We start from the raw sequence: 25594 nt of genomic DNA, 5'->3' as shown, positions 1-25594 counted from the left end.
GTCGTCGTCTCAACGAAAGACACACAAACGATGTCACCATTCTGCAACGATACAAGCAGATTCCGTCGATGTCCGTTGCTGTCCAAATGCACAATACTTTCTAACAATGATCGCTCTCCACAGAGGGACTGTTTTTTGTTTATTGAAGGTGTCTCTGTGAACAAACTTCCGGTTCGAAAAGTATTGAGCATTTTGATAGCTATTAAGTGGCACTCTTTATCGTATGGAGAGGTCTGTCATTGTCTCATCTTCAAGCACCTGAACAGCTATACACACGACAACAAAGGCCTTTTTCCAGCAGCAAACTCGTAACCTCCAGCAATGACGGTCTTGACAACGACATCTCGCTTTAGAAGAAATCCCACTGGACTCTCCACGTCCTGGTAAAACATCTTGCATTTTTACAAGCTACAATGGGAGGTGAGCCATCATGGGAGTGCCGACGAGCAATGTCTCGACGTATCTAGGCAAATTTCAGGGGTGATTCAGCTCGTTCTTGCAGCTTCCTTGTTGAAGAGATTGTATTACTTGATACCACCAGTTGCTTAACTACTCCAACACTACAATTCGGCAGCGGCGCCGAAGGCTTTGGGGTCCAAGATGACGTTTCCCCTTCTTGAAACTTTCTCTCTTATTCTCAACGACTGAGCAGTGACTGCTCCAGAGAGAAACTTCTGGCATTGCCTGATTTCCATTGCTCTTATTCAGTACATCCTATAAGACAGCACAATCTATTTCCGCGCCGAAACGTCACCTCCATTCGATTTCTTATCAATAAACCCATTTCGCTAGCAAGACACTCTTACACGCCTCTTAAGAACATCAATTGTAGGTGTGACGAGTTACACGTTTAGCTATTACTGGTCCATTCAACTTTCCACAATTAGGTATCGTAATCTATGGCCAGTGGCTCCGTGCCCACCATTTTCATCATTTCATTCTCTGGAAGACCCAAATTTGCTTGCATGCCTGATTATGATGCGCATTTCCGCATGCATTCAAATCTGATTCGCTTGCCCAAGATCTGAACTCTACTTTGTCTGGAACCCAGCAGCAGAATCAGCAGAGTCACGTTGCAAGCTACTCGACGTATAGGCAAGGCTTTAATGCCAGATCCGTAACCTGATAAACAAACAAGCTGACTCTCAGATGTTCCAACGCACTCTGCGCGCGGTCCAAGGGATTCATCATCCTTTGCTTCTTGCTCGCCAAGACATCATCTCCTGGTCGTTCTTCATCGCTGTCTGATGGCCATGCCCTGTACCAACTAAGCTCAGGATGGTCTACAACGGGCCTGCTGGGATACGGACTCGACATGGGACTTTTATAACCAAACCACTGAATCGGGCCCTCAGCTCTGCTCAGGTCTCTCCAACCTCTGACAATGCAGGGTTCATGTCCCCCAAACTCTTCTTTGCGTAGTTCGATCGACTCTTTGAATGCGCTCATGCGAGGGTCGCCGAGGATTCTGACGTGGAATGGAGGTTGTTCGGCCTGGCGTGTAATCTGGAGTTTTGCAATCTCGCTGGTGATGTACCAACTGACATAAGTACGCCAGCTCAGGTTCCATGTCCAGCGAACATAGCGTCGGTGATTCCAGAGTCCACGTACTCTGGGCACGTTGAAAGTGATGGCGAGTCCGGCCAAAATGCCAGCGGCGGTTCCAAAAGTCTTTGTTCGGGATTGAGCAGCGATCAATCGACCTTTGTACTCGAGCAATACATTGCGTTCTATGTCCGACAACTCCCGTCCAATGGCCTTGCTTGCGTCTGGATCTAGACGTTTCAGAGTGTCGAGCTCGCGTTCGGTGTAGTCGCGCTTTCGAAAGAAGTCATTGACTGGTCTGCGAACTTTGCCTTGATCTATCAAGGCTTCGAGATTTGGTATGTTTGTCGGGAGCATATTGTCGTAGATGTTAGGTCTAAAGATGGTGGGATGAATCTCTGGAAGAAAATTACCCTCTTCCGTCGATTTTGCTGAGATATTATCATGTGCGGCGCGTACGTGCATGCTGTGCCGCCATAATATAGATGAAGCTACCAGTTTCGTCATCATGCCCTCTTGTGTAACACAGAGGCCTCACGACCTTCAGCCTTAGGTCTTCGAGGATACAGGATACTGTCGCTTGCAACATTCTTGAGTGTCTCTCCACGATCAAGTAGCCATTGAATCTTGAACATTTGCAACCATATCGACTGCTTCGATCCGCGCATTGCTAGTGATTATGCTGACAGTCCAATCCATGGAACACACATCGTTGTGTCAAGTGCCATGCGCCAAGGAAGAATAAGAGTAATCACATCAGAGAAGCCATAGGATCAATCATGTCTTCTAAATCTGCAAGCACGACTTTGACAACAAAATTGAGTTCTGTGTTTAGAAAGAGCCTGTGACTTCTGACGATCTCATGACTGTGCTAGATGGTATATACGACGACCTTGAGCTTAGATGCACTGCTAACTGGAAGACAAGAGTAAGATCTAGAGGTTCGAATGCTCTATTATCGAACGCACATGCAGTGAACGACAATGCTTAGACCATCAGTAAGTGACCTTACAGGCACCCACAGTGAAGACTTTTTCACAGGCCTCATGCTTCACTTCACTGATTCCAACATATCCAATATGGCAAGTACAGCCTTTAAGACCTCACTTCCCTACTACAAAATAGCATTCTGACACCTTTTTAACCATCTAAACCCTAGACCACAACCACCTCATGGTTGTCGAAAGTCGAGGATATCCTAAAGCGCTTACGCTTGAGAGGCGCTATTAGCCGATATGGCGAGCAATGGAAGCAATTTTAGGTCGAGAGGTAGCCACCACCAACATACCGCGGCCCCTAGGTTACATTATAGGAGAACACCAGGTCATCGACGTATACGCTCTCGGGTATACTCGACTTCGCGCACCGGGTACCGAACCCGGGCTCCGCATATTTGCATTTTTCTGCATTTTCCCGAGGCTGGTTTATTTTTGCTCCTTTTTCTCTTCTTTTTGTTCGGCCACAAGATTTCAGGGGTAGATGCAGGGGTAAGATCTAAAAAGGAGTTCTCTTAAGACAGTAAGATGCCTTGAAGATGCAAGATTGAGATATGTATCGAGGCGTTGTCTGTTAATCTCAAGGCGAGAAGAATGTGTCGACGTTCTAATGGCATTGCAAGTCGATGTGTGAGTCGTCAGGAAGTCCAAGTTGCAGGGTTGAGAGATTGAGTTGAACCTTCGTCATCTGCAATCTTGAACTTGTCAAAGTAGAAGCACAAATTAAGAACGATGAATTGAATCCGCATGTGCTGCCTTCCGAGAGACGAGTCAACCAAATTTAGGTAGCATGATCAAGCAGCTGCAACACTTTGATGAACAACACTCCTTGTCTCATTTGATGCTCATATTCTTCAAGAAGTCACGAAGAATCGAGATACCCCGCAAGAATATCGATAGCGTGCGAAGTTTTGCATGAGCGATGACTTGACAGGAATGTCAAAGAAGCTAGGAAGCCACGTCTTCCACTGGTTTCCGTGTTTGCGGTAATGACTGAATGAACACTTTCGACAGTCACACACTCCTTAACCGTGCATTCACATCACGATACTCTTACGTGAATAAACAATAGAGACAGTGTCTTTCATGATTCTGTCTAGACTAATTCTTTGATATGAGGTGCAAACTCAAAATGTTTCTCGGACTTATCGAGTCCGCTGGTATCCCGACTACTCATGTGATAGCATGTCACAGAAACAACCAAAGTGGCCAAGCGATAACCATACAGTGAATGCGCAGAGATGACATCCGGAGAAGGGTGTAAGCATCGACTTGCGCACGCAAGATCAGATTAAGGATATATGGCTCTGCAAGAAACCATGTGGAGAGTATGGGTACCGGTTACTGCGAAGCTCTGAGACGAAATTTTGCATATGAAGCATGAGGTAGACTTGAGTAGGTCAAACGAGAATAGAATAGATCAAGGACAGCTGAGAAGGACACAGCAGAAGTGGACGATCATACGGATTCAAGAATCCACAAGCTATTGATGGGTAGAAAGAGAATGATTGGAAGTCGTCCAGCCACTGAGCATTCGCCATCCTCCCAACAAGAAGGATACTCCAGCAGTCACACAAACTCCTGAACCATTGTGGATATCTGCAATCACGGTCATGATGGCTGCGGGGGACGTCGAATCAAGTCGTGCTGCAAGGTGCTGCAGAAGTAGGACATCGGGTCTCGTGATAGTGCTTGCTGGGTTCTCCTCTCCGTACAACTGCCTAGCAACGCTCTTCTCGTTGTGCGCTGGCTTGGTCGTATAGAACAAGCAATAAGGAGGTATAACCTGGTTACAAATTCGTACAACTCACATGTCTCCCTATGCAGATGATTGGCGCAGTGCCATCGCGGCAAAGCAGGAAAAGCAAGCTGGTGGTGAGATGGCCAGGAGAGTGGTAAGATGTTTAGCATGTGAGTGACGTTCGGTCCTGTTGCCTCACATGGTCGACATAAAGTGCGCGCGCCAAACAGACTTTCTTTCATCATCAACCTAGACCACATTTCTTGTAAGTCGATCTGCTGCGCGTTTTCTCTCTTGTAATCCTTCACGGCTCAAGCGATTTTCAATTGCGCAAGGAGCTTAGGGGCGCCAACGACAGCCTGACTGACCGGGCATAAGCAGACAAAATCACCATGCCCACCAACAAGAAGACTGACGCTGCTGCTCCCACCACCAAGTGCTCTGCTCTTATGGGCACCCCGGCTGGCTCTATCGCCAGCATCTGGCTGGCTACAAAGGCCAAGTTCACCAAAGAACCCACCGCGGGCAACATCATCAAGAAGGCCAATGGCCAGATTCTCGTCGCTGAACCTTCGGGCTTCAGATTTATCTTCGAAGATGAGATGCTGCAGCAACTCATGCTGCTCAACGCTTGAGACAGCAGAGGCGCGTTCTTTCTACTTTTGGAACAACCGAACAAGGCTGACACATAACAAAAAGTAGGTACCGGGCGCATGGCGTATCCAAGAGAGCCATCGATAGCACATTGCTGCGGCCTGAGGGAATAGCGAGGAGGTATATCATACAATGCAGCATTTTGGAGTATACCACCAGGAACTAACGCATCCAGGAGATGTTCTTATGGGAAACGACGATTTCGTTGCCAGTATTCGACTTGTGTCATGTGCATGTGCTTTGACCCTGTGTATGTGTGACAGTCGACCAGCCGATCGAATGTGAAGTTGAGGTGGAAGATTCTATCGTCGACCTGAGCCCCTGAGGGCCATCAACCAACTGTGCCAAGTATATCAAAGTGTAGATCCAAGAAGCGCGCGCTGATACTCAATAGCAGTCCTAAGGAGCGAAAATATCCATGACAAGACGTAGTATACTGACAGGATATGAGCTATCCACTGAGAACTCTGGCATGATCCGCGTCTTTTCGGACATGACCGTCCTTACAGTCAACTCTTTGCATTTTGATAGACGATTTACACCATTTCGAGGCCTCGGAGAAGTCATACGTTCGACATGTCTCGTTGCATCAAGCTCTCTTTCTCGTAAGATTCGAAACACGAAACGACATACCTTGGGATCGACGTGGTGATCTCACAGCAGAATATGTGCGAGCGGGCCAACTTGGGTAGATCCTTAACAGACAACCTAAGATGGGCTGGACACAACCGTCACACAGAAACATAAGTCGATCACGCTGAAATGGGACCTGCGATGATGTTTGTTGATCGCAAGAGGCAGCTTTCTGGCCTGTTTTCGCAAGTGGGGTATATCAAAAAAGGTCGCCAGTAATACCAACGCCGTGCATGCATCCTTTTCGCTGGATCATCAAAGGCATCAACTCATCAGAAGGCACTGTCGGGGAGGTTTACCAGAAGCGCCAGATGATGAAGAACAGAATGATCGTACCGAGAGCGGCAAAGGGTCCATACTTTTGCTCAGTTAGTGGGGGCAAAGATACTCAACAACGTCGAGGCTAACATACCTGTTTCAGGAGCAACTCCCAGTTGATTCTCACTGCGGCACGCTTGTACTTTTTACTGGACTCCCTCAAGTCGGAACTCATCTGGCCCATCCTGTCCAAGCTGTCACCACGGTAGAGCAAATCCTCCAGGTTCTTTGACATAATCTGGGTCGTCTCTTTCAACTGAGCTTGCACCTTGTCGAGGTTGTTGGTAGCTCTCGGGTTCTCGTAGGACTTTTTCGTGCGTTGCATGAAGGTATCGAAGTCATTGAAGGCGTATGGGCGCAGTGCTGAAGAACGATATTCGGTGTCTCTGTGGGTGCTCAAGAACTCGGCTGAGACGTCGTCGAGATACATGGCGGCAAGCTCCTTGGGAAAAGAACGCTCGGTGATGGCGAAGAAGATGAGGTCTTCATGACGGTAGTAGCTATGGCATCCAAGTCAGACATGGAAGATCAATACATGGTCATGGACTGCATACTGGAGCTTGTATTCGCCCGACTCGATGGCAGCTCGTGGTTCGGAAGTGTTGTTCATCTTGCGGACGAGAGTTCGTTGTTGGTTCTTGAGATTCGAGATGGTGTCATCGTGCTGCATGCTATGAGTTTCTGTTCTTCGCTGTGGCTCTGGTTGTACGCACTGGAGAGTTCTCGATGGATGCTGCGAGCATCAATCCGTCCAAACGGACGATTTGTGTTGAGTAGATGGGCATTCTGGAGATTCTTCTTCCGAGTCAGCTTGTCTGATACGGTGCACAAGCTATCGCGTATCTCCGGTTTGTAGTCTGGATGCGCAGAATGGTGAAAGCAGAAAGTTGCGCCTGGCTGACAACTGTTGACTGCCAACTTGCAGAGGCAGTCACGCATCGATGGCGTCATACCAACTTTTGCTGGAGAAGGAAGGCAGACTCACATTGAGTATCGGGTTCACTAGAGTCACAAGGCCTAAATCACAAAGTTTCTCGCAATACACAGGATGGTAGTGTTACGGCTGAAAATGTTATGAGTTGGCTCAGGACAAAGATGCAGCTCGCCAGTTCAAACATGCTCTGGCCAGGGGGTCAACAAACTCCGATTTCCGAAGGCGGTGAACATCTGCCAGCAAGCACATGCATCTCCAAGCGAAATAGCTCTACGACTTTACCTACCTGCAATCTATACCATCCAACATTATGACCAGTACATTTATAGATATTTGGTGTCAAGCATCGGCATCGTCCCACGATACACTGCTATGGTTCAGGAAAGCCACAGGTGGGTATGACGAGCTGCCAGGAATTCAATAGCTCTGCTCTGGAAGCCATACAATCTACCCTGGTTCCCATGATGTATCCAGATTGGTTTGCAGTAGTCTGAGGCCTTGGAGATACATAATCATCTTTGAACAAGCCAAGATGCCACATCACTACGATGCCATCTCTTTCTACTGCTTACCAAGTCTCGCCTCATCATGAACTGAACTCCGTACGCACATTCAGGCTATCGACATATACTGTTATCAATCAGAAAAGTAGCAATAAGATCAATCGAATCGTATGTTCTCAGCCTCGCAGAGCAGTCATATCGAAAGGTAAGCAGTCATTACTGAATGGGCGCACGGACCATCGTCTTCCTTCTTAATACCATCAATAAATGCTTCCACACTCTTTCCCCTATCCAACAACCAATACTCTACGACAACAACATCAAATCACCATTCACTTCACGCGTTATCATCGAAGTTCACACACCACTTTCGAAGTAATTAATATATCACGTCAAGAGGCTTGTGCTGCATCTCCACGATCAAATCACTTCGATCGATCGCTTCCTCTCTACAAACTTCAAAAAGAGCAAAATCGCTCCAAAGTCTCGTTTCTGTCTCATCTCATACATAAATTCACTCGAAGTCATGTCAGACCGTCTCATCAGCCAAGCGAACTCAAGGCTCACCAAAGTCAATCTTGTGGTAAGTAGACCATCCATCGTTTCTAGCCATTTGAAAGCTTACTTGTTTTACAGAATCTGCTCACCAGAGAAGAGGCTTGGTCCTCGCTTGATTTGGACACAAGACGCGAGCTATATCGCATGCTGCCGGTCCCGCCGCACACTAGCGATTCTGAGCCTGATCCTGACGTACATCCGCTCAAGACAAGCTACGCCAAATACATCAAGCATTTCATCTACGAATGGGAACAAGACCTTGCTGCTGGTCGCAACACTGCAAAGTGGCAGAAACAGGCCAAGCAAGCAAGCGGAGAACGTATCTCAGGGGCATATGATGATTGGAAGGAGAAGGAGCGCGAGGAGCACTGGGGTCAGAAGTATGACCCAGAGCACTTCAAGAAGAACTAAGCAATGAGATTATATCATTGTGTAACGACGTAACGACACTAATGATCACGAAACGGAAGGGAATTACTTTGCATGCTTAGAATATATAAATTTGACTTGCTCCTCTACGATCATCAGACTCACTAGAACTTCTGTGGATATGCACCGGAAAATCATAGAAAGCACTTTGACCCGTAGGCGAATCTATGCTCTGAAAGATCAGTAGTACTGAACGAGTATTTTCATGGCCTTTTAGGAACAGTGGTGTTTGTGCATTTTTTATGCATGGATGTCTGTTGGCAACAGGATATGTCCGCAACGTCATGCGAACAACTCGAAATGCAATCAAGATCGACCTCCCAAGACTAAACATTTGCTCGTCCACCGTGAAAACGAGTCTCGTCTTGAGTTCTCGAGTCACCAATCTTTTTGCTATCAGAAATCCATACACCATTTCGTCAGCTTGGATGCAACAGTATTCTCAGAGCAATAATCCGAAATCATAAAAATTCTTCAGCATGGCACCAACAACATTGCAGCACCGTCGCACGCATAACTTGCTGTTGATCTCGAAACTGTTGTCACAGCGCGAGAACGTATCGCCTTTTACCTTAGTCGTGGATAATTTGGAACAATCAGGAAAGCCTGTACTCAGAGAATATATTCGACGGGCTGCAGTAAGTTTCTCTCGAAAGAATCAATATTTGGTTCTGGACTAATGTTTACGGCAGGTAGCAAAGACCGAAGTCATCTTTGTTTCATTTGAGACTCTAAAGAAACCGAAAGATGTTGGTGTCTTTGTCAAGGCGTGGGAAAGTGGCGTGCAGCAAGCTCAGAAGGAAGTCGGTGCATTGATTGCAAGGGCTACTCAAACACAACAGCGTGAGTATCATGTAAATGTGTCTGGAAGAAACAGATTTTGATGGTTACTCAACAGGCAAACTATTGATCATCGACAACCTGAACACATTGGCCTCGGATCCATCAACAGCGGCAAATCTTCCAGCACTTCTATCCTCATTTCTCTCGCCCACAGTATCACTGGTGGCCGTCTACCATGCTGATATTCCTATCCCACCAAGCATATCCTCAGCTGCACCTTACACGCCTCAACCACTAACGGTACTCAAATATCTGGCTACTACCATTCTCACCACACACGCACTAAACCACGTCCTTGCTGCAAAAGCGGCTCGCGAACGCAGCGTTGCTGAGCCTGTCTTTGGTCTAGCTGAAGAGGCCGAAGGCGTACTTCTCGGTCTCGGTGGTAACTCAACCTCTGGTCTGGTGCTCGAGATGGAGTACCGCCGTAAGTCCGGACGTGGTGTGCGAGAGTGGTACTTCCTACCCCACCCTACATTGCAGAAGCAAGAAGCAGTTGGAGTGAAAAACAGGTTCAGTGAGACGGTCATGTTATTGGAGGACCATGTGCTTTATCGCAGACCTGCGGAGGAGAAAGAGCAGACGGGAGATGACATGGACGTTACATTTGAGTTGGGTCTGACGGATAGGCAGAGGCAGGCTAGAGAGGGAGTTGTGTTGCCATACTTTGATGCACAGAAGGGCGGTGGCGAAGGTGGCAGGATTCTGTATGATATGGGTGAGGAAGATGACTTTGATGAGGAAGAAGACGAGATCTAGTACTCACACAAATCGAAATCTTGATAGAGTCATGAACTCATGATGCTCTTTTGCATCAAGTCAGAATGTGACCCTGTCCTCCGCTCTAGACTTTCAAAGCTCTTGTGACATCAAGCACGAATTCAGCCAGCAACCATCCAACTCAAACACTTTGCGCAACGATCACCATATCAACATCCCGGCAGTCGCAAATAATCACTTCGACCATCAAACACTTCTGCCGACAAATTGCGTCCCAAGACAACCTCCATCCACTCCACAAACACAATGGCGCCTCGCGACCAAAGTCCACGCTCAAGCGATCACCGCCGCCCATACTCAGATCGTCGCGATCACAATCAAAGAGACACACGCGACTCACGACCACGCCGCGACCGCAGCAACTCACGCGACCGCGCTCCTCACTCTTCGCGCGGCGGCGCCCGCAGCGGCAACACTTCCTACAGACACTCAGACCGCGACGCCAGACCAGCCCGCTCACGCTCACCCGAGCGCTTATCACATGCCGGCTACAACAGCTCTGCCCGCCAGCGATCTCCGCCTCGTGCCCCTCGTGGTGCGCCCAACGGCCGCGATTACCGCAAGCCGAACGGCAAGGCAGAAGAGGCTCCCGCGCCGATAGACCCTGATGAGGACGAGGAGACGGCGATGAAGAGACTGATGGGTTTCAGCGGTTTCAGAAGCACCAAAAACACAAAAGTGCCCGGCAATGACAAGCTGTATGGAGTGAGGAAGGATAAGAAGACCGAGTACAGACAGTACATGAACCGTGTTGGCGGATTCAACAGGCCACTCAGTCCTACGAGAATGTGAGCTTCTATCTAGGGAAGGGACTTGCGATTTCAGCGATGGCGTTATTAGGAAAGCATTTTGGATTGCATCGAAGAATGTCGAGGAAAGACTGGCCAGGGCCCATGGGCTTTACAGATGCTGATGACGAAGGAAGAAACAAGGATATCATTACCAAACAAACAACTTTCGTTCAAGGACAAAACAGCTAAGATCTGGGATACTCGCTCGCCGGTAGCAAGCTAGGTCCTCCTCTTGCAGTATGTGCAATTCCACTCAGAAACAAACAAGGACTATCATGAAACAAGGCCATCAAGAAAAGAAAAAGGCAAAGCTTCAAAGAAAACATGATAAAGATCAGGTCCAGCCCGAGCGCTCAGTGGTGGGCGCCAGCAGCGTGAGCAATGCTCCTCTTCAGTCGCAACGTAGGATCTTGCAATGCTGGTCGGATGAACGAGTAGATGCCGAAGCTGAGAGAAAACCCCATGACCATAACTATTGCGTCTAGTCAGCTATCGGTTTTTCCTTCATTATTTGGAGGCAGAGGGAAATCGTACATAATGGGTATGTCTCTACGGGTAGAGATTTGATCCAATACCTCACTCGCTGAGTGACGGTATGAGCGGCATGTTCTTCTCTAGCTGCTGCTTGGAGAAGTCTGGGTGTGGAATGGATGGATCGTGTCGCTGTTGCTCTGGCTGCTCGTGTAGCTTGGAAGAGTGTGCGTTGTGCGAGCATTGTGGTTGGTATGGTTGATGAAGGTGGTGACAGATGAGATCTTGTCTAGATGAAAAGCCAAAGATGGTATTCTGTATTCGATTGTGTTGTGATGATGATAGGAATTGTCTTGAAGAATTGTATGGCTACACTCACAGAGGAACGAACCTATATACTCCTTCCACAAACTACATATTGCTCATTCTCTAAACCAGCTTTCCCTATTCAGTATACAATATAGGGCACCCAAGACCACGAGGCTACAACAATCTGGTCATCACGCCGTCGTAGGATTCACCTTTGCCGTTCCATGCCGATGTCCTTGTGCCTATACTGCCCAGCGGCTCCGTACATATCACAGATAGGACGAACACCATTCGCATGACCCAACAAACCTGTCATGGAAGTTTTCGGGAAATGAACAGCCGCGCGGTAGAATCGCCGTCGCTTGTTAGGCTGGTGATGTGAGCTGAGGTGAGTGGTGTTGCAACAGCAGGAGATGTCACACCACAGGAGGCTTCCTCCGTCGCCGCGCCCGGCAGCTGCGCTCGGGAGGGACTTTCTTCGCTTGACCATGATTCCTGCAACCACTTGTTCACAACGAACTGTCTCCTTTCACAATGTCTTTTCGATGACACATTGCGCATCTGCAACCAGAAAGAATCGGAAAAGTGATTGTGTAGGCAAGTTCATGGGAAGAGTGGAAGTTGACACGAGAATTCAGGCAAGAACAACGACCGCTGCTCCGTCGCATACTGTTTTGGGAGAAAATGTCACAAACAATTCATTGCAAGATCTCAATACTGCTTTCCTACATGGCTCAGTGCCACCGATGTCCACGAATCCCGTCTTACATTGTCTTCGTCTTGATCAGATGCTGGTAGCGTGTCGTGGTCCACTTTCGGATCTTCTTTCCAAACATGATGAAGAAGAGCGCGAACATGGTGACAGCAAAGCTCAAGCAGCCGATGAACACGAAAGTGTTCTGGAGCCCCATGCCTTGAATCCATGACTGGATACCGAAGGATATCCCGAAGCCAATGATATTTCTGATCAAGATGATGGTAGTCACGACCTGCGTATCAATCTCTTTGTACGAGTCGAGGATATAACTCATGGTCACCGTACCGCCAACACTGAGACCAAACCCAACGAGGCCCATACCCACGACAGGAGCGATCCAATGCAGACCGTGCGCAGCAGTCGCACCATAAATGATCAAGCCTCCTGGCATGATGAATGCGCTGGGGATGAATGCCCAAAGACGATATTCTGGCTCCCTCCAACCCCGATTGCGGTTGCTGAGGTACACTGTGAGACGATCGTTCAAAGGTCCCGAGAAATAGGCGCCGACTAGAGATCCGATCAGTGGTGCGAACCAGACCAGTCCTATGGCACTGTTGGAAAAGAGATATGGAGGTGGCGCGAAGATCAGGGCGACAGTTGTGCCCATGACCGCTAACCAGCTGACGCAAGTACCATAGTTGATACCACACTGACAAAGGTTAGTGATATTGTCGCAAACACTGACGAAGAACTTACCCAGACGACTGCTGGCAAGCCAAGACACTTGAGTGGCAGCCACCACTCAGTGAATACGGCAGCCCAGGTAGTGGGGTATGTTTTCCACAGACTGTACTGAATCCTGAACCCTTCTGCATCGAAAACTTCTCCAACAATAGCCTCGGGGTGTTGATGTGCGCTCTGGCTATCTGGCTCTTTGGACATGGACTGTTTTGTCAACTTTTTTTCAAGCCCGAGCATGTCAGCAGCGCTGACCAGAGCTTCGTCGTGCGAGTCCAAAGGCCGGATGAAGTGTGTTTCCTCAAAGGTGAAGAAGAATAGCACGAGCAACAAGCCAAGAACAATCACACCCCACCAGTACATCCATCGGACACTTTGACCGGTGACCATGTAGCCACCGCATACTGGACCCACGAAGCTTCCCAAGGCCAGACCGAAGACGTAGGCTCCGAGCTTGCCGCCACGTTCATGAGCGAAGTAGATGTCCGAGATCGAGATCGCTGGCAATGCCTCGAACGGTGCAGACCCGAGGCCTCGTAAGATATTGACTGCCCAGTACTCGCCGTAGTGCTTTGAGACAGCCATCCAGATCTCGGATACGAAGACCAAGACGAGTGTCCAGATGTATACCGATCGCCGACCAAACTCTGTATGGAAGTCAGAATTTCAACTCTCGCCCATAAAGGTACAGCCTAATCTTACTGTTTGACAATGGCACAAAGAAGACATTTCCCACACCAAGCAGCAACAGCATCACAGCTCCGGCGTAGTTCAGCTCGTTGATGCCAGTGTGGTAGATCTGCAACAGATTGAGGTAGACAACAGAGTCTCCATTTGTGATGGCTCCAAGAGCCGCGCTGTAGAACCTGGTCAGGTATTAGCCAACGTGTCGTGAAGTTAGTCTATCAGAGCCACGCCACTTACACTAGGAGAAATAGATGGTAGCCCTTTCGCCACTTGGACCAGCGAAGAGGATCTCGGGGATCGTTCGATGGAGTGGGCATCAAGATGATATCCTTCGAGGAGAAGCCATGCTGATGCGCACCTTGCACCAAATACACGGTGCCGGGGACGACATCATAGTCTGGGATATCTTGTCGAACAGACTCCATGGTAGAAGAGGAGGCCAACTCTGAAAAAGTATAGTGATAAGCGATAAGTAAGGAGTTCGAACGGACTGGTTCGTAACGACGATCCAGAGGCCTTTATGTACATCCCAGGTTGTGACTTTGTCGACTGATGTATGTATCAAGCCCAAATTCAACGGCACTTATCTCTGAGGATGACAGCTCCTGAACGGAGGTCCTTCGTTGCAGCTGATCGACTTGCATCCTGTTCAGATGTGGCAGTATCGTGAAGATGGACATGGTGGCTGTTCGCACTCGAGGTCGAGCCTGATATGCCTAATTGAGTAACACCGCATTGCGGGTCCATCTATGGAGGCCTGGTCCTCAGAAATATGCACGATATCTAAGTGAAGGTTCTCAATTGGCTCCTGCAGCCAATCTCGGTCGACACCTCTCCTTAGACACTACCGCCTTTTAGCGTACCCGCTATTCCACCTCCCCCGCATTTGACCACTCCGCGTGGCACAACTTGCCCTGATGAACCTTCGTTCCCGAAAGGTGATCAACGCGAGGTCGGAGACACTGTTATCAAGTAGGACCGCCATTTAGCTCCATACCAAGGGCCGCCATCTGATCTTAGAACGTGATAACCCCTCACCTCGAAAGATACGTGAACGTCCGGAGTCTCATAATGATCGATTGCCGATGCGGAGCAAAACCGCTGGCAACAGATAATGATTACAGTCGTGCTTCATCTGCTGCTGGTCTCAGTATAAGGCTAAGTCTCGCCTTCTGACTTTCTGCGGACATCTCTTTTCGTTGCTCTTCCTGTGTCGTATACCCAATTACTTTATACAATGGCCGGCGACAAGACATACATCGACATCTCTCGGGCCAAGTGTGAGCAGAGAGATCGACTCATCAGAAATGAGTGGAAGATCTCGAAAAAGCTAGCACTTGGAAACAACGTCCTCGAGGTGCCAAAGACCTGTGGCATTCTCACGGATCGAGAGATCACAATCACTGAGGACAATGACGCTGTTGATATCGTCGACAAGATACGCCAGCAAGAGTACACAGCAGAGGAAGTTACTGTAGCCTTCTGCAAGCGTGCTGCTGTGGCACAACAATTGGTATCTCTTCTTGAGCTTCATTAGTACCAGTAGCTGATCGTCATCAAGACCAACTGCCTTACAGAGATCTTCTTCGAAGAAGCGATTGAGAGAGCTCGCCAGCTCGACCAAGAGCGTGCTGCTGACCCGTCGGCACCATGGAAGCCTCTACATGGGCTCCCCATCTCCCTCAAAGACTCTTTCAAGATTCCAGGCTTCGACTCGACAATTGGCATGACATACTTCGCAAACAAGCCAGCCACAGAGTATTCCGCTCTACCCAAGCTACTGCTGGATCTTGGTGCTGTGCTGTACTGCAAGACCAATGTCCCGCAGACTATGATGACAGCAGACTCCGACAACAACGTCTTTGGTCGAACACTCAACCCTTCTAATCTGAAGTTGACTGCAGGCGGCTCTTCGGGAGGTGAGGGTGCCCTTGTCGCAATGCGGGGCAGTGTACTAGGAATCGGCACGGATATTGCAGGCAGTATTCGTATACCAAGCATCTGCAATGGTATCTATGGTGCGCGTCCGAGCTCCGGCATCGTGCCTTTCGATGGTCAGCAGTCACCAGAAGATCCGGGTATGGTTGGCATTGAGGTTGTGGCAGGTCCCATGGCAACATCGTCGAGGGCATGCTCTTTCTTCATGAAGACAATCATGAGCGCTCAAGCATGGCGTTATGACTCTTCGTGTTTGCACCTTCGCTGGCAGGGTCAACAACCCAGTCGCAAGCCACGCATTGGCCTTGTCCTTGACGATGGTGTTTACACACCTTTCCCACCCGTACGCCGAGCCATCAGAGAGGCAGCACAGAAGCTGCGAGACGCAGGTGTTGACATTGTAGAGCTGAGACTGCCTCATGTTGCTGATGCTGTTGGTATCACATACGGAATGTTCGCGCTGGACGGCTGCCAGGTAAGCAATGTGCTTTGCTTGTCAGATCTTTGTTTAATCTGTTGTTCCTGCAGTTTGTCCAGGATCTTATGAAGGAAGGAAAAGAGCCTCAAGTCGAGTCCGTGAAGAGAGTCAACCTTGCCGCCATTCCCAAGAGCAGTATGCAAGGCTACATGGACTTGACCGCAGGAAGACGTAAACTACAGGCTGTCTACCACAACTTCTGGCTCGACAATCAGCTAGATGCTATCATGCTACCTGGAGCACCCCAGACAGCAACGCGATTCGATGAGTGGGGTCCGATCAACTACACCATGCTCTGGAACTTCCTCGATTATCCTGCGACTATCATTCCCACAGGTCGGGTTCGCGAATCCGATGTCGCGGATGGCGAAGATTCGGCTCTGTATGGGGAGCAAGATCTGAGGAACTACAAGCTTTGTGAGCATCCATGTGTACTTGGTCTGGAGATCATTACTAACGGTCTTTCTCTAGATGATTCCCCTGAGACATACAAAGACGCACCGCTGTCTGTACAGATTGTAGGAATGAGGCAAGAGGATGAAGCATTGGCAGGGGTCGTTGGTCTTGTGGACAGCATTCTGAACCAGTCGTGAGGCATCGAGCCCATCCTGCATTTTCTTTTCTACGTTGGAGAGCTTCTGGAGGTAGTATGAGTCCATGTTCAAGGTGTGAGATGATAGGGTATAAACACTTTCTAGAAACAGGAGGGCTTCCATCTGACAACTGTTGTTCATTGCTAAAGACGAGTTCGAACGGACATTGATGGTGCAGTTCTACAGCTACAAAGACGTCAGACTCTTGCGCAAGGGAGACATGCTCGTGCTCGTTTACATGAAGTTCGTCAGCTCATAGGCGTCTATCAAGATCTTGCTGTCATTCATAGCGAGGACGCCGATACCGAAGACGCTGTTCAACCAGTCATACGGTCCCGAAGCCTCGAATTGCAAGCGCGTGAACCAGTCCACCTCATCTTGGGTCATGCGAGTACGGTTATCAGGGTCAATGTTCACACCAGGACCAGGCTTAAAGATGCCTTTCGAGACGATATAGATGTAGTGCCCGTCATCGGTCTTGAGAGTGTATCTCGCATCCAGACGCGTAAGCTAGACTGCAATGTCAGCAGGATCTCATTGTTTGCATCTCGTGTGACTTACACCTGTCTTTCCAATCACAAGACCCCAATCTGCTCCACTCATGTGCTCTATAATTCCCGAGATTTGAGGTCCCTTGACAGTGCCGCCGACAATGGGCATAACGACTCTGGCATTGCTTGTGCCAGACTGAGCTCCAACAAAATGATTATCTTTTGCCATTTCGCACTCGAGGCGATATATGAACTTCATGGACGGTGTTCGCATTGAAATCGAACTGTCTGAGTAGGCATCGCCAGGGGAAGATGTTTGTGCTTTTGGTGTGGACATAATGAATCCGATGCAGAATCGAGTGCAGTGATGCTATGTTTTCGTTGAAGAGGGCTCAAGTCTAATTTATATATCTGTCCAGAGCACGGGACTACTACCGCTTATACCTACCAGATGCGTAACCGAGGTGGTCGGGTAGTGGTTAGGAGCCTCATCGGTCAGGGTCCTTCCCACAGCAAGTAAATTCATCTTTGGGCAAGACCGCTTTTCAAGCGTCTTTTTCCCGTATCGCACGCCATTGCCTACATTCGCAAAAGCTAAACAATAAACATGCCGAGTTTGTATTTGCTCGGTTGATGAGTGGCCCCTACCTCAAACCTTATCATATGTTCGCCCCGCACTTGCCTTGTTTGATTGATAACAACGATACGGCCGAGAACATCAGCAATTTGCAACCTTCCATCTCAACATATCGCATCAATTAGTATGTTTACAAATTTCTCAAACACAAGTCAAGGCCTGATAGAATCAAATCCCCGGCCGAAAACCAATGGCTCCAACGTCAGTTGCCTACCATGTGAGTATTACCTTGGCCAGAGCATTATGGTATTGACGCACAGTTACAAGGCCGACGAAAGAAGAAAAAATGTGACTTAACAAAACCAATATGCGAGAGATGTCGAAACAGCTATGGTCAGGATCGGTGTCTGTGGTCAGACGGGCAGAAACGGCAACGAGTTCGAAGTCGAGAAGCAACATCAAGTCAAGAACCTGAGACCCGGCCTTCACCAATTTCACCAAGCAGCTCTAGAAGCAGTTCCCTGAGCCTGTCGAGGCTCGAAACGACAACAGGACCAACCAGTATTCCAGTCACTAGTTATCCAATGGATCTGGGATTCGAGAACTTCTGCTCTTGGAGTATACCAGAAGTGGTGACTCAGATATCTCCGTGCGATTAACGAGCATCTTCAATCAAAGCACCACTGACATGAAGCAGTGACTTGTCCCCTCAAGGATTCTTGAGCATATCCGCAGCCTTTCAGAATCAGGTCCTCTGTCTCGAAAGCGACTATAAGAATTCGATTGTCGTGAACAGCCTTCCTCTAGCTCTTGAGCATCCGACTCTCCTACACGCTTGGGTTGCGTGCAGCATCATAGCACTATCCCGCTCAATGCCCTATTGGCACGAGAAGGCCATCAGGCACTATGATAGTGCTGTCAGTGGACTAAGTCAAGCCCTGCAAGACGAACCACGGACGAACGACAAGTGGAAAAGAGAAACAGTTCTGTTGTTACACTTGTTCGAGGTGAGCCTGGTGAAGGCATTGACAAACACTCGCTAATCTTTGTTATAGGGCTTCCAGTCAAAAGACGAAGAGTCTGCACTCGGTAAGGCCCATCTGCGTGGAGCGCACGAGCTTTTCATCCCTGCCGTCAAAGAAAAGTCTCCTGTCAGCTACCACGAGATACTGGTACTGGAAGCTTATATCATGCACACGACCAACAACCATCTCTTCCAACCGGATTCACAACTACCTATTACACATATCACCCAGGCACTAGAAACATTTACATCGGCTTTGGAGCGGCTAAACATGCAATGCAATTGGCGAAGTAGTCCTTGGATCGGTTTCGGTGGCCCCGATCTAGCAGACATGGCCTACAGAGTTTCCTGGCTCACGCATAAGCCATGTCTGGACGACAACGATCATCGAGAAGTGGAGGATCTAATCGCACGCCTTTCATCGTGGACCGCGCCAGCATGCCAGGAAGATGCCACATCACCACACCTGGACTTACCACCGAAGCGTCTTGCTTTACTTGCCCGAGCTTATTGGTGCGCATGTTCATATCTCGCGGCGCATCTTGCACAAGAGCAAAGCTGTAGTCTACCCTTCGATGCCGACACTTTCGTGATCGAAACCCTGCAGCTTCTAGACCAGCTTGTTGAGTATGAACATACGATCAACAACCACTTATGGCCATTGGTTGTTATCGGCACAGCAGCAAGAGATCCAGCAGCTCAAGAGCATATCAGGTCGCTTCTGCCGCGATTTCAAGAAGGTCTAGGACCTGCGTCTCTAAGAAGAGCCGAGAGGTTTCTGACAACCGCTTGGAAGCCTTCGAGTATGCAAAGAAAACACCTAACGACCAAAGAACAGCAAAAACCAGCAACATCAATGAAATTCGGACTGAGCTGTCATTAAGACAATTCAGGTCATCAACCAGTCTAGTTTAGTCATACATCACCATCTCGTGTGCTGAAGTATGTCACGCGTGTAATTTAAGAATGGATTTAGATGGGAGTCACAGCCTTTAGCACACGAGGAGGTCAGATGTAAGACAAGTAACTGAAAGGAGTACAAGGACCAGGGGCATCTCGTTGAAAGAGAAAGCGTTTGAAAATCATCGTCACCGTATTCTCAAATATGTAAGCGGCGGGTAGGCTCTATAAATGCACAATACTTTCTGGCAAATACACATGGTTTTCCGATGAGAACTCAGCGACAACTCATCGGCTCTCTCTACAGACACTGCTCCTGCTTCCGAAAACCCAACTGTGCCTTTTTGTAGTATATGTCCTGCTCTTTGCTGTACGCAGAGTAAACGACGCAAGTTACGGACACGGGAAGGATGAACAAACAAGATGCTCTGATCAGCATGGTTGATTTGTTTCATCATTTTAGTAGTGACGGATTCTACCTACAACAATCATCGAGACCAGCAAATTGCCTTTCCCACAGCAGCTTCGTAAACGCCTTGACACCAGTATGCTAGCTCCCTATTCCTTCCTTCCAAAATCCAAAACCAACGCTTATGTACCATAAATTCCATCAGAAGAGCAACGATCAGCCTTGCGAATCTTGCGAAGGTCCATCCACACCAATATCTCCATTCTGGAACTTGTTCAAGTTCTTGAGTAAGAAACTGCGCTTGAAGTAAGTGTTGGGGTGCGTGATGGTGTCGAGTTCACTTTGAGGCCACAGCGAATTATCCTTGACCTTCTTGATCTCGTTTCTGTGCTGGTATTCGAAGACGCGGTTGCAAGCAATATGATAGCGAGTTTTCGTGACGTCCTCCTTGACACTTTTGAGGACTTCACGGTCTGACACTCCAGTGGCTTGGAGGAGGCCCATGAGATTGTCTGGACTGAACCAGCGGTATGGGCATCCGTGGCTTTGACCGCTGCTCGGGACATCGGTGATGAGTTTCTGGCAAGAGTAGGGAGTATATCCTCTACCACGTCTGTTGGAGTCACCGCCGACATCGCCGTAAGCGTGGCGGATGTTGTAGAGATATTCTTTCTTGAACTTGTCGTCGGTCATGAGCTTGAAACTCTTTCGCCAGAATACGATACATTCGTTCATGTCGAGACCGATGCCTTTGAGGAAGAGGGTGTATTGCAAGCGGGCGAAATGCTTCAAGTGGCTGTTCTTGCGCAGCTCGCGGTGAAGACTTTGCATGCAGAGAGGGAAATGAGAAGCTAGGGCATCGATCATATTGGCTGTGATGACGGTTGTGTCGGAGATGGAGGAAGCGTCGGCGTTGTATTGTGAGTCGGGGGAGGCGAAAGACTTGGACAGATGGGTGAGGATAGGAGAGAGGCGATTGTCTTCGTCCATGCGTGGTAGGGCACGAGCAGCCAATTCGAGGCCAGCCTCAAGCTGTCTGCTGAACTCTCCAACAACCATGCTCGTCTGCTCGCGCATGTGAACAAAAGCCTTGCCCATCTTGAGGAGTACCTTGCGCTGTTCTACGAGCTCAGGCACGTTCTCCCAATCGACCTTGAACCATGATTCCTCCTCGTTCTTGTAGACGCCAGTAGCACTCTTGAGCTCGTCAAGCAAGCGAGCCTTCTCGTCATCGGACACAGTCTCCCAGCTCATGTTGAGGCTTTGAATGAATTCTCTGCGTTCTCGTGCATCGTTCTGGTTGAGTCGGAGGCGGAAGAGTTGAGTTTCGAGTCTGGCGAAACGCTTACGAAGTTCTTCTGTTGCCGAGAAGGCAAGGCGGAGAGTCCAGTGTGAGTAGTGATCACGCTTGCGCTGGAGTTCGTGCTCAGTCGATCTCGAAGAGTTCTGGTCCAGTCGTAGGTATTTGTCCAGGATGGGCTTCATATATGTCGAGGTTTCTTCAGCGGTGCGGTTGCGGAATTGGCATGATTCGAGTTCGGCAAGGACTGTGAAGGGTGTCAGTAAACAGGAGGTCGGCAACGGAGGATGATATTACCCTTCAGTCTGGCGATGCCCCATTCTTCAAACTGCTCAAGGGCAATGTCGCCAGTGGGAGGGAGGTTGTAGAAGTTCATGGCGTGCTCGTAACTCTGTTCCTGCCATTGTGATTTTGCGAATTGCCTCTTGCGAGGATCGAGCACTGCTCGTCGCTTATTGTCAAGCCGCGCAATGGGTCTTGCTGCCAACATCTTGGTTGTTTATAGTGTACGTCTGGTTGTGGTCACCAAAAAGATGGTCTCTACCGATCAGACGCGACTGTTCGGGGAACCGCGACGCGTTGTGCCAAGAACTCAATCATTCAATCAAGTTCGGGAAGGCGCGTCATGCTTTGCTTGCATTAACTTACATAATTTAATGCTCGACCTCTATACATTCTACTCTATATCCTTCTAACCCAGCAAGTCACCAAGCTTGTTGACATATGCTGATGGCACCACAGGAGCGTCTTCGGCCAAGAACTCTTCCTTCTTGCTGACACCGGTCAAGACGGCCAGTGTACCTCCAAGCTTGCCCTCGATGCCGAATTGGATGTCTGTGTTCAGGCGGTCTCCAATCATGCAGACACGGCTGCGATCGAATTGGAACTTGCCCTCTACTGCATCCATCATGGCCTGACTAGGTTTGCCCAAAGCCAAAGGCTCCTTGCCCCACGCCTTGACAAGAGGGGCACCTACCGAGCCAGCACCGGGGAAGAGAGTGTGTGAGTTGGGCAGAGTCGAGTCGGTGTTGGTTGCCAGGAAGACAGCTCCTCTGCGGAGGTAGTGGTATGCCATACTCAGCTTCAGGTAGTTGACGTTGAAGTCAAGACCAGCCAACACAACGCCGACATCAGGGTCGAGAGCACTTCCGTTGGCAATGTTGGTGAAGTCTTCAGGCTTCATCTCGCGGCGAAGGTTGGGATCGGTACCTCCGCAGTAAGGCACGTTCTCGGATGCCAACTCGGCCTCAATGCCCGACTCTCCAAGCACAAAGACCTTGTTCTTGGGTGCCTCGAGCTTGAGAATGCGAGCAATGTAGATGGCGGCACTGTAAGCAGAGCCAAAGACTTCCTCCTGTTCATGTCGTCAGCCCTGCTCGGCCGCCAATTGATCCTGTCGACGTACCACTTTGCAAGGAATGCCCATGCTATCAAATTTCTTCTTGTAGTCTGCACGCGACTTTGTGCTGTTATTGGTCACGAAGACCAGTTGCTTTCCTTTGCTTCTGAGCATCTCGATCGTCTCCTTGGTGCCTTCGAACAGATGATCGCCCGACCACAGCACGCCTATCCTTCTCGTTTCGTCAGTCTCGGGTTTTTGGATCCTCGTATGCGTTTGCAAGCTGCCATGTCGGATATATATGTGCTCGAAACTCGGGTTGATTGCGTACCATCACAGTCGAAGAGGAAGACCTGCGACTAGTCAATGTGTTGTTCATCTGTGGGCGAGCATCTGGACGTACATCGAACTTGTTGAGGAAGTCGTCAATCCCGGCCTTGTCGCCAGTCAGAAATTTGGGAGCCATGGTGGTTGTATACAGGAAGATAGAATTGTTGAAAGCGCATGCCCCTCCAACATCGTCATGGCCGGCGTCCGACCCCGCTCTCCGAACACGGCCTGCTTCTCGGCTGCTGCACGTCTCCTCCAACTTGTGCCTTCCATCTCAAGTTCTGTCCTCATTTGATACACAAAGTCATTAGCTGTTCTGCCAATGACTTTTGTCTTGATCATGTGCCTCGACAGCTCTCTGTCTTCTTCAGAGGGTGCATTTGACCGTCTTTCAGTCTCTCAATCAAGTTTCAGGGCATGCTTAGTACCATCAAACAAAAGATCTATCTTGCCATTCTAGTTACAAGCGTAGGTGTAATTGTGTCTCCCAATCACATCTTCAATACAAAGTCTTAAGCCTGTTTTAACAAGTTTCGAAGACCAAGCATTTACTGTCATCTCGCACTTGATCTAACCATTGGTACCACTTGATGCCTCCAAGAACTAGGACCAACAGGCTCTGCCGTCACTGTGCTAGCACTCCAACTTGTTACAAACCACTTAGAATCGTCACTTGAGACAGGCTTCAACAGCTCGTCACTTTGGTTATTGCCACAAATTTGACACTTCTTCTGCCTCCCTCCACCGCTACCATCTCTTCTTCACAGTCACCATCTCCATCAAACAAAAGCCCAGAATGGTTGTCATCAAGGCTATTGCACACAAGGACTCCGCACAACTGACTCCATGTCTTAACGACCAAAGACCTCACCCATCACGAACCTTTGTACCCGAGCTCATCGAAGGAGCTCAAGCAAAGCCGTGCACCGGCTGGATGAACCTCCGAAAGCCACCTCAAAGCGGCTGGTGGGCAGACAGACAATTTTGCCAATGCCCACCCTGCTATTTCTACAACCTGACTGATCAGATCAACAGTGGCGCTTTGCCTTTTGCCGTTGCTGTTCCGCTTGCGCAATTGATCAACGTGGGCTTGATCAGACTCAACTTCCGCCACGCCGAACACGCAAATGTGTTTACAGCCGAAGACAAAGACTATGCTTTGTCTCTGCATCGTGATATCTGCTATGGCATCAATTCAGGCCAACTTCCTCTCCAGCTCCTGGAGATGCTGTTGACTGCATCCCGCAAGGCTGTGCTCAAGCCACTGAACCAAGAGGATCCAGAGTACCACCACAAAGAGTTTGAGTTATATCTCAAACGTGCCATCCAACGATGCAATGAAGATCAGAGCAACGGCAAGGGTTGTCTGGATGATGAAGAGCAAACCCAAGAAGGTGCTCATGCAGAAGAAGAACACGATCCCGGAGTCTGGCCGTCAGAGGCTGTTGAAAGCGCGAGCGACAAAGACGATGACTCGGACAAAGAGACGCAAGCTTTCTATCATTCCTTAAACTCCATAGATGAATTGCTGACTTGGCTGCAGCGCTTTCTTGTGGACCGCTCCTGCCAATCAATCGACTCACTCGTAAAGCAGCGAGCATGCATCATTTTAGGAGATCATATATTGATCCATGACTGCACACAACCGAGGGTTGCTTCCTCAGGATATATCTGCGAAGAAGACAAGCCAGATCCCAGATGAAGGAACAAAGTTTGAGGCATCAGGAAGGAAACTTTTGAAGCACAATAGCATAAGACCATATTGGAGAGAATCAACAATGAAGCAAACGAATTTCGAACACGATAGCTACACGTGTGTTGACATCTTGATGGATCAAAGGTTGTGGTATGCATCGGATCGGATAGTATCGAAGCACGGTAAGAAGGTAGACGCTCAGATGGCTGTCAAGTGCGAAGCAAAGAGTCAGGAGGGCAGGCACGTTCATGAGGTAGGAGCATGCAACAACAATGGGCACAAATAGTCGCGTGAATCCGACAAGCAAGCGACCGCCGTCCTTCAAGGTCGGCAAGAATCACTACCGTATTAAGATGAAGCAAACGAAAGCCTCGTAACTTGGGTATCTATTGCTTGCCAGTACACTGATCTGTAGAAATTGCGAGACAGCAACAATACGGAAATGATGACTGTTTAGGTTACGGTTATACTCTGGTCTTGCCGCACTCGATATCGATGAAGATAGAGATCGCCCATGTTCTGATTGACCTTCGGCACTGGTTTGCTTTGTCGAGAAGGTCTCGAACCCTCGCCTTCTTATAAACTGTGGCTGACTTCTGGTATCGTATACTGAGACATGAAATTTGCTGAGGTTTCTGAACAGCTACTAGATATGTCAGCCCAATTTGTTTATCTCACACTTTTAATCGCGAATTTATCGAGGCCTAGTGTTGGAAAGTGAAAAGAGGTAGCAACCGAGATGTGAGCCAAGGTCACACAAATTGTGGCTGTCTTGTCGCTCGTCAGTCGAAACACAAGAGACTAGAGTATACCGGTCAATATCTGTTACGCTGGACGATGGTATGTCTCCAACTTGATCTTAGATGACAGGTTTCAGATAGAGGTAGGGA

At 48.9% G+C, this 25594-nt stretch overlaps 14 protein-coding genes across 14 annotated transcripts; 7 read left to right on the top strand and 7 right to left on the bottom strand.

Moving 5' to 3' along the window:
• Nucleotides 1–1080: 1080 nt before the first annotated feature.
• M437DRAFT_43164 (uncharacterized protein) lies at nucleotides 1081–2052 on the bottom strand (the record flags this gene model as incomplete). The annotated part of the gene is made up of 1 exon (XM_041020695.1): nucleotides 1081–2052. One exon carries the CDS (start codon nucleotides 2050–2052, stop codon nucleotides 1081–1083), a length of 972 nt encoding a protein of 323 aa, XP_040882325.1.
• Nucleotides 2053–4351: 2299 nt separating this feature from the next.
• On the top strand, nucleotides 4352–4916 carry M437DRAFT_82273 (uncharacterized protein; the record flags this gene model as incomplete). Its single annotated transcript, XM_041027719.1, has 2 exons — nucleotides 4352–4415; nucleotides 4663–4916. The coding sequence occupies 2 exons, from the start codon at nucleotides 4352–4354 to the stop codon at nucleotides 4914–4916; spliced, it is 318 nt and encodes a 105-aa protein (XP_040882324.1).
• Nucleotides 4917–5863: 947 nt separating this feature from the next.
• Nucleotides 5864–6671, bottom strand: M437DRAFT_82272 (snare-like protein; the record flags this gene model as incomplete). The annotated part of the gene is made up of 4 exons (XM_041027718.1): nucleotides 5864–5926; nucleotides 5981–6386; nucleotides 6441–6550; nucleotides 6600–6671. 4 exons carry the CDS (start codon nucleotides 6669–6671, stop codon nucleotides 5864–5866), a joined length of 651 nt encoding a protein of 216 aa, XP_040882323.1.
• A 1178-nt stretch (nucleotides 6672–7849) lies between these two features.
• M437DRAFT_82271 (uncharacterized protein) lies at nucleotides 7850–8292 on the top strand (the record flags this gene model as incomplete). The annotated part of the gene is made up of 2 exons (XM_041027717.1): nucleotides 7850–7906; nucleotides 7960–8292. 2 exons carry the CDS (start codon nucleotides 7850–7852, stop codon nucleotides 8290–8292), a joined length of 390 nt encoding a protein of 129 aa, XP_040882322.1.
• A 497-nt stretch (nucleotides 8293–8789) lies between these two features.
• On the top strand, nucleotides 8790–9912 carry M437DRAFT_82270 (uncharacterized protein; the record flags this gene model as incomplete). Its single annotated transcript, XM_041027716.1, has 3 exons — nucleotides 8790–8948; nucleotides 9003–9153; nucleotides 9209–9912. 3 exons carry the CDS (start codon nucleotides 8790–8792, stop codon nucleotides 9910–9912), a joined length of 1014 nt encoding a protein of 337 aa, XP_040882321.1.
• Nucleotides 9913–10179: 267 nt separating this feature from the next.
• Nucleotides 10180–10725, top strand: M437DRAFT_42281 (uncharacterized protein; the record flags this gene model as incomplete). The annotated part of the gene is made up of 1 exon (XM_041020537.1): nucleotides 10180–10725. The coding sequence occupies one exon, from the start codon at nucleotides 10180–10182 to the stop codon at nucleotides 10723–10725; it is 546 nt and encodes a 181-aa protein (XP_040882320.1).
• Nucleotides 10726–11077: 352 nt separating this feature from the next.
• Nucleotides 11078–11439, bottom strand: M437DRAFT_73233 (uncharacterized protein; the record flags this gene model as incomplete). Its single annotated transcript, XM_041025989.1, has 2 exons — nucleotides 11078–11196; nucleotides 11259–11439. 2 exons carry the CDS (start codon nucleotides 11437–11439, stop codon nucleotides 11078–11080), a joined length of 300 nt encoding a protein of 99 aa, XP_040882319.1.
• An 829-nt stretch (nucleotides 11440–12268) lies between these two features.
• On the bottom strand, nucleotides 12269–14054 carry M437DRAFT_42098 (MFS general substrate transporter; the record flags this gene model as incomplete). Its single annotated transcript, XM_041020511.1, has 4 exons — nucleotides 12269–12913; nucleotides 12961–13589; nucleotides 13645–13808; nucleotides 13867–14054. The coding sequence occupies 4 exons, from the start codon at nucleotides 14052–14054 to the stop codon at nucleotides 12269–12271; spliced, it is 1626 nt and encodes a 541-aa protein (XP_040882318.1).
• An 812-nt stretch (nucleotides 14055–14866) lies between these two features.
• Nucleotides 14867–16638, top strand: M437DRAFT_42322 (amidase; the record flags this gene model as incomplete). The annotated part of the gene is made up of 4 exons (XM_041020548.1): nucleotides 14867–15142; nucleotides 15191–16042; nucleotides 16096–16462; nucleotides 16517–16638. 4 exons carry the CDS (start codon nucleotides 14867–14869, stop codon nucleotides 16636–16638), a joined length of 1617 nt encoding a protein of 538 aa, XP_040882317.1.
• Nucleotides 16639–16872: 234 nt separating this feature from the next.
• On the bottom strand, nucleotides 16873–17466 carry M437DRAFT_73230 (uncharacterized protein; the record flags this gene model as incomplete). Its single annotated transcript, XM_041025988.1, has 2 exons — nucleotides 16873–17148; nucleotides 17200–17466. 2 exons carry the CDS (start codon nucleotides 17464–17466, stop codon nucleotides 16873–16875), a joined length of 543 nt encoding a protein of 180 aa, XP_040882316.1.
• Nucleotides 17467–17892: 426 nt separating this feature from the next.
• On the top strand, nucleotides 17893–19613 carry M437DRAFT_42754 (uncharacterized protein; the record flags this gene model as incomplete). The annotated part of the gene is made up of 4 exons (XM_041020627.1): nucleotides 17893–17983; nucleotides 18034–18355; nucleotides 18404–18713; nucleotides 18762–19613. The coding sequence occupies 4 exons, from the start codon at nucleotides 17893–17895 to the stop codon at nucleotides 19611–19613; spliced, it is 1575 nt and encodes a 524-aa protein (XP_040882315.1).
• A 642-nt stretch (nucleotides 19614–20255) lies between these two features.
• Nucleotides 20256–21829, bottom strand: M437DRAFT_41852 (DNA primase large subunit; the record flags this gene model as incomplete). Its single annotated transcript, XM_041020458.1, has 2 exons — nucleotides 20256–21586; nucleotides 21637–21829. The coding sequence occupies 2 exons, from the start codon at nucleotides 21827–21829 to the stop codon at nucleotides 20256–20258; spliced, it is 1524 nt and encodes a 507-aa protein (XP_040882314.1).
• A 201-nt stretch (nucleotides 21830–22030) lies between these two features.
• On the bottom strand, nucleotides 22031–23144 carry M437DRAFT_63913 (4-nitrophenylphosphatase; the record flags this gene model as incomplete). The annotated part of the gene is made up of 4 exons (XM_041024329.1): nucleotides 22031–22693; nucleotides 22745–22905; nucleotides 23010–23031; nucleotides 23082–23144. The coding sequence occupies 4 exons, from the start codon at nucleotides 23142–23144 to the stop codon at nucleotides 22031–22033; spliced, it is 909 nt and encodes a 302-aa protein (XP_040882313.1).
• A 660-nt stretch (nucleotides 23145–23804) lies between these two features.
• On the top strand, nucleotides 23805–24710 carry M437DRAFT_42389 (uncharacterized protein; the record flags this gene model as incomplete). Its single annotated transcript, XM_041020564.1, has 1 exon — nucleotides 23805–24710. The coding sequence occupies one exon, from the start codon at nucleotides 23805–23807 to the stop codon at nucleotides 24708–24710; it is 906 nt and encodes a 301-aa protein (XP_040882312.1).
• Nucleotides 24711–25594: the final 884 nt, after the last annotated feature.

Source organism: Aureobasidium melanogenum, assembly GCF_000721775.1.
Source record: "Aureobasidium melanogenum CBS 110374 unplaced genomic scaffold scaffold_4, whole genome shotgun sequence".
Lineage (NCBI taxonomy): Eukaryota > Fungi > Ascomycota > Dothideomycetes > Dothideales > Saccotheciaceae > Aureobasidium > Aureobasidium melanogenum.
This window is presented reverse-complemented; position numbering and strand designations above follow the sequence as displayed.